General features: G+C 35.3%; 1 protein-coding gene across 1 annotated transcript; it reads left to right on the top strand.

The window, feature by feature from the left end:
- Positions 1-3576: 3576 nt before the first annotated feature.
- On the top strand, positions 3577-4017 carry LOC132062839 (cytochrome P450 71D2-like). Its single transcript, XM_059455319.1, has one exon. It carries the CDS (start codon positions 3577-3579, stop codon positions 4015-4017), a length of 441 nt encoding a protein of 146 aa, XP_059311302.1.
- The last annotated feature ends 10384 nt before the right edge of the window (positions 4018-14401 follow it).

Below are 14401 nucleotides of genomic sequence, written 5' to 3'. Positions count from 1 at the left end.
CCTTTCTTGCCGTAAACAATGCCGTAAACAATCTGCATTCTTCTTGTTCACACGAAACTTTGATCTGTGCTTTGATTTGCTCCTTCCCTGTTGGCTAGTCCGGCCTCTCACAAAGAGCCCACTTGCCTGATCATCTCTGTCTCCTTCAAAATGCCTCCTCACATCACTAGAGTTAAGTGCTTGCCGTACTTGCCCAAGATTAATAGGCTCCTTGCTATACATCATTGAATTCTTGATATCACGATATCCTGAAATCAATGAAAATAGCAAAGCGCATGCAAGTGTCTTCTTGTCCTTTTTAATGCCTGCAATCTGTAAGTCCATGACAAGTTTATTAAACGCGTCTAAATGATCTTGTAACGAAGTACCTGACCCTATCTTAAATGTGTGAAGATGACGTTGTAACAACATCTTTGTTGTCACTGATCAGTCCTGGTAAAGCCCATGTAACTTGTCCCATAACTGCTTGGCCGTCTCTTCGGTACTTGTACTCACTTCACAAAGTACGTTAGGTGCAAGGGACAGCTGGATTACACTCAATGCATCTCCTTCAATCTTTTCCTTGTCGGAAGTCGATGTACCATCGGGATACTTTCCGTCAATAGCATGGATTGAACCTTCCCTCCGCAGTAACGCCATCATCTGGATCTTCCAGATATTGAAGTTGTTGCGCCTACTGAATCTATCGATTTCAAACTTCATGGAACTCATCTTTGCTTGTTCTTCCTCCTAAGATCTTCAAAGATTCCTAATGCTCTGATACCAATTGTTAGCGGAAACGTAAAAGAAAGAACACAAGATTTAAAGTAGTTCGGATCAAAATGATCCTACGTCCACCAGAGAATAGTTGCCTTTATAGTATTAACAAAGGAAGGAGAGAGATCCCAATTACACCTAAGAGAATTGCTCTCTACTCACTACAAAGGATTTATGAATTTTTTGGGATGATGAACAAAGAAGAATTGCCTCTTCTTTTATAGGCAAATAATGACTTGAGCTCCAACTGTGCTACGTGGGAATTTCAATTATCCTCCACATCTTAGCATCCTTTGGTTCCAAGCAACGCATCCTTTGGCTCCAAGTATCCTTTGGCTCTAAGTAATTGAGCATTCTTTGGCTCCAAGTAATAGAAAGTCATCCAACTAAAATTGGCACGTGAGTTTTTCTATCACATAACAAAAACCAACTCTTTCAAGTAGTTTAAAGCCTAATTTTTTTTTTTTAAAAGAAACCAAAACCAAAAAAAAAAAAAAAAAAGAAGTAAAAAAGATCAAGAAGTTAAGCATTATAGTTCTCTTATATGTGTGTGTGTCTGTTCATGACGGTGGTGTAGGACCAGCTTATATGCACTTCGATTGTTTCACTAGATACTTGTTATATTCAACTAGCTCACGCCTTTAACAGAAGGGATGGGATCACCTAGCGTCAGCTAGCGATTTTTGACTCAACTGGAATTTGAACTTTGGTCTTACCTATATAGTTTTTATCCACTTTTTTGATGGTTGAGCCTTATGATTCCTAAATTTTCTAATGTTGTCTATGTTAATTTAAGATCTTTATAGTTTTTAATTTTATATTGTCCTCTTTCTTGAAAAATAATTCTGCCACTAAATAGTTAAGTTGGATATGTAGGACTTATTTTCAGGAGGATCTACAACTTCAGCATCAACAATGGAATGGGCTTTCTCAGAATTACTAGATGATGAAAGCCCGTGCTCGCATGGGCCCCACAAAAATAGTATCACACTTTTTTTTTAGTCTGTTTAAAAAAAAATGATATATTTTTATGTTTAGAAATCATTTAACTTGAAACTTTCTCTTTTACCTTTAACAAAATGATTTAAATCGACACAAATATCTATGACTTGTTTTAGACCACAAGTTTCAAAGATCTTTCCTTTCTTTTTTAAACTTCGTGCCTAGTCAAACTATGTCACATAAATTAGGACAGAGAGAGTACCTTTTAGTAATATAATTGTAGAATTTTTATTATAGAAAGTATTATAATTCAATTAATTGAAAATATCAATAAATTATTTTACTTAGTCCGCTTCTTCCATATATGACTTTCGTGGTTTGGTTCTCCAATTGAAAGATTTGAAATACACTTTCTCCTACCGAGTTTCATGCCATCATCTCTTTCTGCTCAACAAGACTGAAAAACGCTTTCATGCATTAGCATCTGTTATAGTCTTAAATTTTTAAGTATAGACCAACTTCATCATTTTAAAAAGATATGTGTATACGTTTCTTGACCATTTATATTTCGTCCTCTTGATGTTATTCCTCATTATTTGTGTGACACGTATGTGTATAAAATTAGTGCATTTTTATCCTTACCCAAAGGTATAAGTTTTAAATCTTTTAGTTTTATGACTTCTTTAGCGGTTTTTGTGTTCAATTGAAATCGTTATTTCTTTTTTCCTGAATTTCTCTTCTTTAAATTTTCTCTAAGCGTACCTTTACCATTTTTTGAACTTATTATCATTATTTAAATGTCCTTTTTTATTTTATTTTTTGCAATTGTCTCTTACTTCTACACGTGAACCCCACCTTTTTATTTTTTATTTTTTTGCAATTGTCTCCTACTTCTTCACGTGGACCCCACCTTACTTTTTTTTTTTTGCAATTGTCTCCAACTTCTTCACGTTGACCCCACCTTAATTTTTTTTCTTTTTCAAAACTATACTTGTTATAGAAGAGTGAGTGGACGACAATCCCATGCCCAAACCCACTCTTCTATAATAGTTAAAATTTTAAACTATAACTATTATAGAAGAGTGGGTGGACGACAATCCTATGCCCAAACCCACTCTTCTATAATAGTTAAAAATAAAGAATCCCAAAATAATGAAAAAAGCATGGGATGAAGTGAGAGAAGTATTCAAAGGAAAGGAAAATGGAATTGACCAAACTGACATTCAGAAACTCAAATACCTAAAAATGGTAGTTAAGGAGACTATAAGGTTTCATCCTTTAGATCCATTATTAGCTCCAAGAGAATCCAGAGGAGAGTGTGAGATCAATGGCTATGTTATACCCAAAGGCACAATGGCCCTTGTGAACTTTTGGGCAATTTCAAGGGATCCAAATTATTGGCAAAATCCTGAAACATTTGATCCTGAGAGATTTAATGAAAGTCACCTTGATTTTACTGGAGCTCATTTCGAGTTTACGTCATTGGCATAGGAAGAAGAATTTGTCCAGGATTATGATTTTCACTAGATACTTGTTATATCCAACCAGCTCACGCCTTTGACAGAAGGGATGGGATCACCTAGCATCAGCTAGCGTTTTTTGGCTGTTTACTGAAATTTGAACTTTGGTCTTACATATATAGTTTTTATCCACTTTTTTGACGGTTGAGCCTTATAATTCCTAAATTTTCTAATGAAGTGTTGTCTGTTAATTTAAGATCTTTATAGTTCTTAATTTTATATTGTCCTCTTTCTTGAAAAATAATTCTGCCACTAAATAGTTAAGCTGGATATGCAGGACTTGTTTTCAGGAGGAACTACAACTTCAGCATCAACAATGGAATAGGCTTTCTCAGAACTATAAAAAAATCCCGAAATAATGAAGAAAGCACAGGATGAAGTGCGAGAAGTATTCAAAGGAAAGGAAAATGGAATTGACCAAACTGACATTCAGAAACTCAAATACCTAAAAATGGTAGTTAAGGAGACTGTACGGTTTCATCCTTTAGCTCCATTATTAGCTCCAAGGGAATCGAGGGAAGAGTGTGAGATTAATGGCTATATTATACCCAAAGGCACAATGGCCCTTGTGAACTTTTGGGCAATTTCAAGGGATCCAAATTATTGGCAAAATCCTGAAACATTTGATCCTGAGAGATTTAATGAAAGACACCTTGATTTTACTGGAGCTCATTTTGAGTTTACGCCGTTGGCACAGGAAGAAGAATTTGTCCTGGATTATCATTTTCAATGGCTACTGTTGAGCTTAGTATTGCACTGTTGCTATACCATTTTGATTGGAAGCTTCCAAATGGAATGAACCCTCATGAATTGGACATGACTGAGAAATTTGGCAATGCTCTTGAAAGGAAAAATAATTTGTTCTTGATTCCTTTGCCTTGTGTTCATGCCTAATGCTGGGAAATGAGAGTCCTACATATATAGTTCTATTTATGAGAATAAAGTTTGTATCCAAATCCCCCATCTTTCCTATTATACAATAATAAATGATTCCTGGCATGCAAACGAAGGGCACAAGCATGAAGAGTTGCTGCTTTTCAATGTTATGATTAAGGTTACGGAGTTTATTCTCCTTTCATATTTAAGTCATGTAGCTTAGAAAAGATATTAAGACGTTTGTTTAGTACTTTACTTTCCGTTGTACCAGAAAAAAGTATAATAAAGTTTGCGTCATTTTGTGCTACTAGTAAAGCTTACAGTAGAAATTCAAGTGCTATATTTTCCAAATATATATAGAGGACACTTTAGTCTCTTTAATTTTCTTTTATTTCAAAGTTTGATTCACTATTCATGCTTCATCAATTTATTTTGTCATGTACTAAGTAGAAGACTGATAAAACTGTTTAGGGAATATGAAAGCAACAATACATAGTAAAAACCAAAAGAAAACAACAACACTAGTAGAATTATACCTACTTCATAACAAAAAAAGGAGTCTTTCATGGATTTTTCAAACAGGACATAACCATCTAAGCAGCCCACCTGTCTAGTCAATTTTTGGCAAAACATCTACTCAAGACTAAAGCAGGAGAAAATGACAAACATGGTCCCTTATGTTTGAGGGTAGGTTCAAAATAGTCCCTTAAGTATGCATTGAACAATTTAGGCCCTTTAAGTTTGCCAAAAGAGCACTACACTAGCTCCTAATCAACAAGACACAAAAGATGAGCAAGATAAGCAAGTCCTTTAGGTGAGCAACTGGACTATACTCTGTCATGGAGTTTCCTGTATTAAATTTCTGGAAGAAGCAAGATTGCCGGACTACAACGTTGAATTTGATAACCAAGTAGAAGAAATAAGCAACCCTTATGAGAATCAACCACTCATATCCTTTAACTTCATTAGCTTCTGCCAGAGGCGGATCCAGCATTTAAACTTTGTGGGTTCAATCTTATGATTTTTAGTATGGAACCCATTATATTTTAAAAGTTAGGGGTTCATATCTACTATATATTACAATTTTACTAATTTTTTACTCCTAAATTTATGCTCCGTCTCGAAAGTTAGGGGTTCAATTGAACCCCCACTTAATAGGCTAGATACGCCCCCGGCTTCTTCTACTTGGCGCGTTATAACTGCACAGTTCACCATCATGATCATCGAATCTACCCCATTAATCATCAACCTTGCCCACTTATTCTTGTTTACACACGACACGCAAAATCGCTACCTGAAAGATAACTAAGTATAATTTTAAATAGACTTAGCTCACGTTTGGACATAGATTTTTTTTTTTTCAAACAACAATTTGTAAATAGTGTTTATTCATGGTATTTGGTCAATTTTTGAAGAAAAATTTTCAAGTTCCAAAAACTAGTTTGGGCCAGTTTTTTGGGTGAAAATCTTTTCTTCCACTAACAAAACTTCAACTTTTTTCAAGTAATGTCGAATCAGAACTTCAACTTCCAAAAACTATTTTTCGACACAACTTCAAAAACTCTTTTTTTCAAATTTCAACTAAATCTATTTCAAAACGCTAGCTTAGAAAAAACAGAACAAGTTAAAAGCATACGTTTGTGGGGTATTTTCAAGATTGTCTGGGTGTTGATCAGCTTCCATTTTTCGCTATGCCAGGAAATTTGGTGAAGGAATCAGTGTGAATTTTTCTGAATGTTTCTTGACCATAGAGTTCTCCATTCTAATGGACCCTGTAAGCCTGTTACTGGAACATTCAACACGCAACCAAGGACCAAATCTTTCATTTCCAGGTGGGAATTTACATGTTTTTTGGTGATTTCCAATACGTCCACATTTATAGAAAAACAATCCCAATTTTTCATACTTGAAACCAATGTAGATATGAGGACTAACCCAAAATCCACTAACCAATGGATTTCTAATATCCAACCTCACCCGAATCCTCAAAAACTTGTTCTAAACAGTACTTTTGTCAACATACAAATACTCCCCTAAATATTGACCAATCTTGAAAGCATTAATTTCAGTTAAAGAGTAATTTGGTAATCCATGCACTTGAACCCAAAAAGGTGAGTAACAAAAGGGCAACTCAGAATGCATTTTTTATGTTACTAGAAAACAATGGATAAAGAATTAGAAGACTTCCAGTTTGAAATGTCCATGGAGTATTTTGAAGAACTCTGTAACAATCATCTCCTTTGTTAAAATAAAACACGAAAATGTTACCTTTGATTTCTGTTACTCTGACTTTACAGTGCCACATTTTTTGAGTGATGCACTCGACGTATCTTCTATCAAGAATTTTGTCAGAAACTATGTTTCCTACCAAACCTGTGGTTTGACTTTTTTCTATTCTAGCTATCTCCATCATGTTGGGAAAAATAAGAACATGGTGAAGATTAGGGAAATGCAAAGAATGTTACTCCCTCCTAATCAAAAAAAAGAATCCACTTAGTCATTTACACACTCCTTAAGAAAATACTAACTCCTAGACAAAAATAAATAATTTGACTAAACTACCCCTAATTAAATAGGCATTGAGATTTTATCATATAACACTTAATAGGGGCAAATATGAAAAAACAAGGTTAATTCTTTCTTGATTTGTTAAGTGGACTCTTTTTTTTATCCAAGAAAAAAAAAAACGAAGTGAACTCTTTTTTTTTATCCGGAGGGAGTACAATTGATTCCTAGGAACCAACACACACACAACACACACACACACACACACACACACACACACATATATATATATATATATATATATATATATTCAAGATTATTTTAGTTCGTCGTTGACTGTGTTTGTCCTTTTTAATTTCTTGGGAGTGTGGTAGTGGATTGTATTCAAAATATGTCATTCTTTTTAGACTAAATAAAAAAAAATAAAAATTGTAGGATTACAATATATAGAGCACTAAGAATACTTAATCCATTCATGCATTTTACAGTACTAATTTAAATGTTAAAGGTAACCCTAAGCAAATCTAGAATATAAATTTTATGGTTCAATATTTATAATTTTTAATATAAATTAAATTCATTATATATTTTAAAATTATGAATTTAGACTAACTATTTATTACGAATTTAGCAATTTTTTAAGCATAAGCTTATGCTTCGCATATAAACTATAGGGCTTGGTTTTATTTGAAGATGGATGTAAAGATGATAAGTTTCCAAGTAAACAAAACTTATTTCGGGGCACTTTACAACCCCTGAAACAACGATCCAAACGTTTAGGTATACTTGATGTAATGAGCCGACGTTATTGTACGCAAACAAAAAAATATATTAAGTTCTATATAACATATTGATATTTCGGGGTTTTGAAACATGAATAATCTTTGCCCAAATTATGAAAAAAAAGAAGTGATTTTGATAGCTTAAAAAATGAAAAGAAAAAATGTCACACCCCAATCTCATCAGGGCATGATGGGCACCCAACTCTTACTTAGAGCTGAGCGAACCCTCTGGTATTCACATAATGAAACTGGACATATAATAAAGTACCTTCAGTCAAACCATAGAAATTTGCGAACAATACTCAATTAATCAAAAACCGAGTAAGTCAAACTGACATATTGGCCTACATGGTCGCTTCACTCAACACATGACATCTCAACATACTAACCACAGGACACTATCTGCAAAGTCTCTAAAAGTAAACACGTGAATCATATGAGTCGTAACAAGGCCCCGACATACCCGTACACACATATGATAATCATAATGACTCGGCACTGCTCCAGGAAGAAAATGGAGTTTGCCAATCCCAGCTGATAGCCAACCATCCTAGCTGAATACTTTTACCTGCAAAATAATATGGGACTATGTGACATGAACACAGCCGCCACTTAGGCAAAGTGGACGTCAAGACGAACAATGTACCGAGTATGTAGGCGGTTAAAGTGAATCATAAAGAATGAGATGTAAGCCATAATGAAAGTATGAGAAACCACCGATAATATGAATAACCCCGAAGGCAGAGAATAATCATGTAAGTAGCCCCAAAGGCAATGACTAGAAATGTAAATATATATCATACCCGGCCCTTTAGTAAGGGACTCGGTGAAATAATCATATATATACCATACCCGGCCCTTTAGTGAGGGACTCGATGAAATAATCATATATATACCGTACCCGGCCCTCTAGTGAGGGACTCGATAAAATAATCATATATATACCGTACCCGGTCCTCAATGAGGACTGGGTGAACAATGCAATAAAACGTGCACGAATACATACCCGGCCCGAACTCGTGAATGATATATTAACGCATGCACGAGTAGAATATCATGAGCAACCATATACAAATTAAATCATCATCTGAGACTCAATAGAATAATTAGAATGAACTAACACTTGAGAATCAAAGACAACAGTCATGTCAAGTACCACTGAGAACTAGAATTCATTGGAGTCATAGTGCAAGTGAGACTCATAAAATTATTTCTGAACTCTTTGAATAACCTGGAAGCACCCTCGAATGTCACTATAGATTATATCAAAATAGGACTTCAGGAATCATAGACACGTATCAAGACATAATGAAAGTGGTAGTATGTCTAGCTATCCATACCACCCATGTAATGTCACTTATCCCATTCTTCGATACTCAGAGTTCACTTATAGCGTCATCTTTCCCTTTTCTTCCCATCTTAAGTTATTTCTCTCTTTCCCGTGATCAACTTATAGTAATCGTAAATGCATTTTCCCTTAAACCTGCCATCTTTGGTTTGAAGGATCTAAGTCTCATGCGCAACTAATACCTCTTATGCCTCATACTCTTTTACTCTTGTGTTGCACACAACATTGATTTCAAAACCAAAACATAATCATATTGTATTTGTCGTTGATAATAGCCTTGCTTTATCATCGTACGGTACTCATAACTCATGGCCACATTTTTCTTTCCAACTTATTCCTTTATATATTTTACTCGTTCTGTCTTGGTATAGAATATTCATAGGAGATGCATCTTCTCTTTTCTTCTTTTTTTTTTTTTTGATATGACTACTTCTCAAACGCACGTACTTCGCATATTTCCTTTTCTTTCTATATCCATCTTATTACCTCCCGTTTTATAATCAATCCTTTATTTCTCGCACAAGGAACCCTATTCTTAACTCAATACCGCTTTGTCCTTTAGAATATATTACTCATATACAATCCATTTTTCACTTCCAGAACTTATTCTGTTCATTCTGATCATCCCCTCTCATCCTTATTATGCTGATCCTTTTCCTAACAATCGTTCTATTTCGTTATTCATCTTTCCGTAGTCTTGGTCTTTTACATCCAGCCAATGATATCACTCGTGATCTCGATTATACAAATCACAAACTAGTACTACCTTGCCATATCACTTTTCTCTGATTTCTTTTTCAAGTTGACTTTCTTTTTTCCGTTTGCTTGCTATCATTTCTGTCATTGCGAAACCTCTATACTGGACTTTCCCATAACAAGGTCTTATAAGCTTTCTTATCTACTGCCTCATGGCTCGCTTATTGGTTTCACACTTGCATTCACTCTTTATTCATATAGAACACATGTCACATCTTTAGTCGTTTCCTCGCTATACTTTACTTACTTTGTATTACAGTTCTTGCTACGTTCTTATTATATCCTGATTATAATCAACTCTATAGAGTGCCACTTCTTGATCTCATTCGTAAGCCTGCTTATAAAATAGAATAAACCTCGCGAAGTAAGCATACTTAACCTGTTACTCTTTCTAATCAGCCTTATTACACTTACCACATAAGTAGTCTTACCAATGTATTCACATTCGCTATAACCCTTCGTATTTCGTACCCCTATCATGTTGTTACTTTATTTTGCTAATAAACTTGTCGTATTTTACTTGTGCCTGTCCATCCAATCAATACTTCAATATCACACTCTATTGGAGTTACCCTTTCTCTTCTATGTCATGCTTTAGTACTACCCGTCTCCCTAATTTACTCTAGCATTTCTCTTTACCATATCAATGTCGATCTTATAGTTACCGTTGACATTCGTCAATTCAACAAAGATTTAACTCATCTCTTGTAGTTGTCAACGATACTCCTAACTTAATCCCGTCCTGCCATTACTTTTTTCACAACATCTTTTCCCGTTAGGACATATTACAAGCTTATATCTTATCTCCTTTAAATTTTAGGAAAATTTCGGTAGAGCTTCCTCTATATTTCTTACTATCCAAAACCTGCACGCAGCAAATACCAATAATGCCTCACAGGGCTAATATATATACACGACATATCTCAGCCACACAGGGCTCCCAATTTCAAGTAAAAGTACAAAGATGTCGAAAGTTATCTCATATGTCACACCTCGAGATGTACCTGATCCTTTAGCGATCTGCCCTATTATACCTTCCTATTTACTTTCCCTTTCATTCTTCAGCTTTACATTTCAATCATACCTCAATATTCTTACCTTACCCGACATGCATCTTTCGTATCGCTGCTTACCTGTGTACTTTGTAACTTTCAATATCATCACTCACTTGCTTCTGTCAATAATGTTCTTCTGCTGAAATCAAGGGTTAGTATAAGGAATCTCATTTCCCATGTCTTGGCTCTATCGCACGATCTTAGATGAAAGAATAATAACCATCCTAAATGCCCGTGTAGCCTCCGTTTATAAATGTGGCGCGCAACACACCATAAACAAGACTCTACTAGACACGACTTTGCAGACAACCCTCGGACGAATCGGTTTCCGATACCTTTGTCACACCCCAATCTCATCGTGGGGCATGATGGGCACCCAACTCTTACTTAGAAGCCGAGCGAACCCTCTGGCATTCACATAATGAAACTGGACATATAATAAAGTACTTTCAGTCAAACCATAGAAATTTGCGAACAATACTCAATTAATCAAAAATCGAGTAAGTCAAACTGACATATCGGCCTACATGGTCGCTTCACTCAACACATGACATCTCAACATACTAACCACAGGACACTATCTGCAAAGTCTCTAAGAGTAGACACGTGAATCATATGAGTCGGGACGTAGGCCCCGACATACCCGTACACACATATGATAATCATAATGACTCGGCATCGGCCTCCAGAAGAAATTGGAGTTTGCCAATCCTACCGATAGCCAACCATCCTAGTCGAACACTTTTACCTGCAAAACAATATGGAACTGTGTGGCATGAACACAGCGCCCCCAAGCAAAGGGACGTCAGTACGAACAATGTATCCAGTATGTAAGGCAACAGTAATCATAAAGAATGAGATGTAAGCCATAATGAAAGTATGAGAAACCACCGTAATATGAATAGCCCGAAGGCTGAGAGAATAATCATGTAAGTAGCCCCAAAGGCAATGACTAGAAATGTAAATATATACCATACCCTACTTAAGGGACTCGGTGAAATAATCATATATATACGTACTCGACCCTCTGTGGGGACTCGGTAAAATAATCATATATATACCGTACCCGGCCTACAGCGAGGGACTCGGTGAACAATGCAATAAAACCGCGCACGAATACATACCTCGGCCGGGACTCGGTGAATGATATATTAACGGCATGCACGAGTAGAATATCATGAGCAACCATATGCAAACTAAATCATCATCTGAGACTCAATAGAATAATTAGAATGAACTAATACTTGAGAATCAAAGACAACAGTCATGTCAAGTACCACTGAGAACTAGAATTCATTAGAGTCATAATGCAAGTGAGACTTATAAAATTATTTCTGAACTCTTTGAATAACCTGGAAGCACCCTCGAATGTCACTATGGATTATATCAAAATAGGACTTCAGGAATCATAGACACGTATCAAGACATAATGAAATAGCTTCTGGAAATCAAGAACATTAGCAATTCTAGTATCTCTAAGAATAGGAGCTTCTTTGGAGTTTATACGTTCGTCGTCTGTCTGTTTCATATAGACCATGCCAAAAAAGAAAGAAGGGATAGCCTTATCATACCTTGTCCGCTTCTTAAGATAATCCAAACTTAAGTCTCGGACTTCACAAGATCTACAACAACGTCAGTAGATACCCAACATTAGCTATAGGTACTTATGAATCCAACCCTAAGCTAGCACGTCATTTATAGAAATTTGGACAGCATTTCTTTTATAAATTCAACAAACCCCGAGAATTCAACTCGGCCAAATCATCAACAACAATACCAACAACCAAATTAACAACATCAACAATTAATCCCATCGATCCAGCCCCTCAACAATATAAAAATAGTTTCAATAATTCAGACAATAATGCGACGAGCGGCAAGCTCGGCTTGTCAATTAAACAATAGTTTTAACCCCATCTTCATTCCGAATTTCACAACAGTATTAACAACACAACAATATGCTTAAGTTACTCCAATAATTTCCATCCACAACACAACCCAAAAATATAACTCAAATCAGTCCCACATAATAACAACAATAACTTTTCCGATTTCCCGCAATTAATATCGTAGTTCCCATCTCACAATTTAGCTATGACTTGGATGAATTTAAATATATCAAGAATAGGAGAATTCTTACCTTATAAGCCAACAACTACTCTTCTTCAATCTTACTTTACTTGAAGAAATCTCCAATTTACTAGGATTCGGAGGAAATCAATACTGGAATCACCACATCAACGGAATTGAACTTGGGTTGACCTTTAATAGGAAACGTTGTTGCTATTTTGTTGAATAAAAGATTGTTGCTATGCCTTTGGGGTAATAAATTGCTGAAACGTTAAATACCCATAGTTGTGCATACATGGTGGTTGGCTTCCACACTCTCCATTCCAACTATAAATGACTATATTTCCTTTTGTATCTATCTTGTAAACCACAAATATATATCTGTATCAATATAAAAACGTGGTCATCTTTTGAGCCACTAGTTTCACCCTTCAACCTTAATTTACTCCATTTGGTAAAATGTAATATATAAAACGTGGCAACCAATTAGTTTAGGGGCAACAAGTGTACAGATATATAAGGAATGGATAAAGACCATTTAATGCATGTCCCCCTTTAAATCCAATATTTAATAAATTACACACATAATTAATCCCTTGATCTCAATCCACTTAAATAATAATATTTTCAACACATCTCATATACTCATTATCATGAGCATGTAATATGGTACTAGTCTGTATCCTCTTTTGCCGCATATAAAATATTATTTCCAATCAACATCACCACAATTTTTGTCTTAAATCATTTCGGGATTTCATTCCTTGTATACACCAAGTTCCAGATTTTCATGCTTGAATATGACCAAATCCTACGGCCTCGGTAAAATTGCTCATGTTGGACGGTTCAATTTCCTCATCCAACTTGGACCATGTTCCATTCAAATAAATGTCGAACCTCGACGAAACTTATTTTCTTCGATTTGTTTAACTTCTAATCCTTACGATACATATGTACTATCACTCTAACCACCTATAAGCTTGAGGGATAACCTCACTTCCGTTACTAATGTCATTTAACTCGCACGCTTTCCAATACATGAAAACACGGGATGTAACCAAAAAAAAGGCACCCTATTTCACTCACAGATTCTGTGCGTGAAGCCTACTTTGATTCTTTTTTTTTTAATGGGTTAGTTTGGTTCTAAAAATTTTTTTTGGGTTAAAAAAGTTCCGAACTCGTGTGAATGGGACTGTTCAATAGTTAAGAAATCATATAATGATACTCCCCGCCTCAATTTATGTAACTCTTTTTTATTTTTATCAGTCCCACATAATTTACTTCAATATTTTAAAATTAAATTTTATATATTTAAAAACTACATGAAAAATACTATAAATTTCAACTTTTATCATATCAGTTTGATGAAAAAATACGTCCTAAAATGTTGGTCAAAGTTCATGCAGTTTAAATCTTGAAAAGTGAAATGCATCGCATAAATTGCGACAAAAAGGGTATAAAATTATAAGTTCAACCACCTTCGTGAAATTATCCCAGAACTCCAGCATAGTGAGATGTTAAATGGGCTGCCTCTGTGCATAAAATGAAAGGAAGGGGAATCGTTCCCATTCAATATTAGGAGGGGTATCATTTCCCAATCCTTAAAATGTTAGGGAGTAAAGTGGGATTGACTTTTTTTTTATTTTTTTATTGAGACCGTAACAGAGAATGCAATTATCTTGGTGATCTAGTACTGCTATATTAGTGAAAGAATAGGATGTGCAGAGGCGGCTATCAGTACCAGACAATATATTTGTACCCCAAATTTGTCTTGGTTTGCAGTTTGCGGCA

This window comes from Lycium ferocissimum, chromosome 1 (assembly GCF_029784015.1).
Source record: "Lycium ferocissimum isolate CSIRO_LF1 chromosome 1, AGI_CSIRO_Lferr_CH_V1, whole genome shotgun sequence".
NCBI lineage: Eukaryota > Viridiplantae > Streptophyta > Magnoliopsida > Solanales > Solanaceae > Lycium > Lycium ferocissimum.
This window is presented reverse-complemented; position numbering and strand designations above follow the sequence as displayed.

Bases quoted from the DNA above. Each gene is read 5' to 3' on its own strand.
- LOC132062839 (XM_059455319.1), top strand. From the start codon at position 3,577: ATGAAGAAAGCACAGGATGAAGTGCGAGAAGTATTCAAAGGAAAGGAA.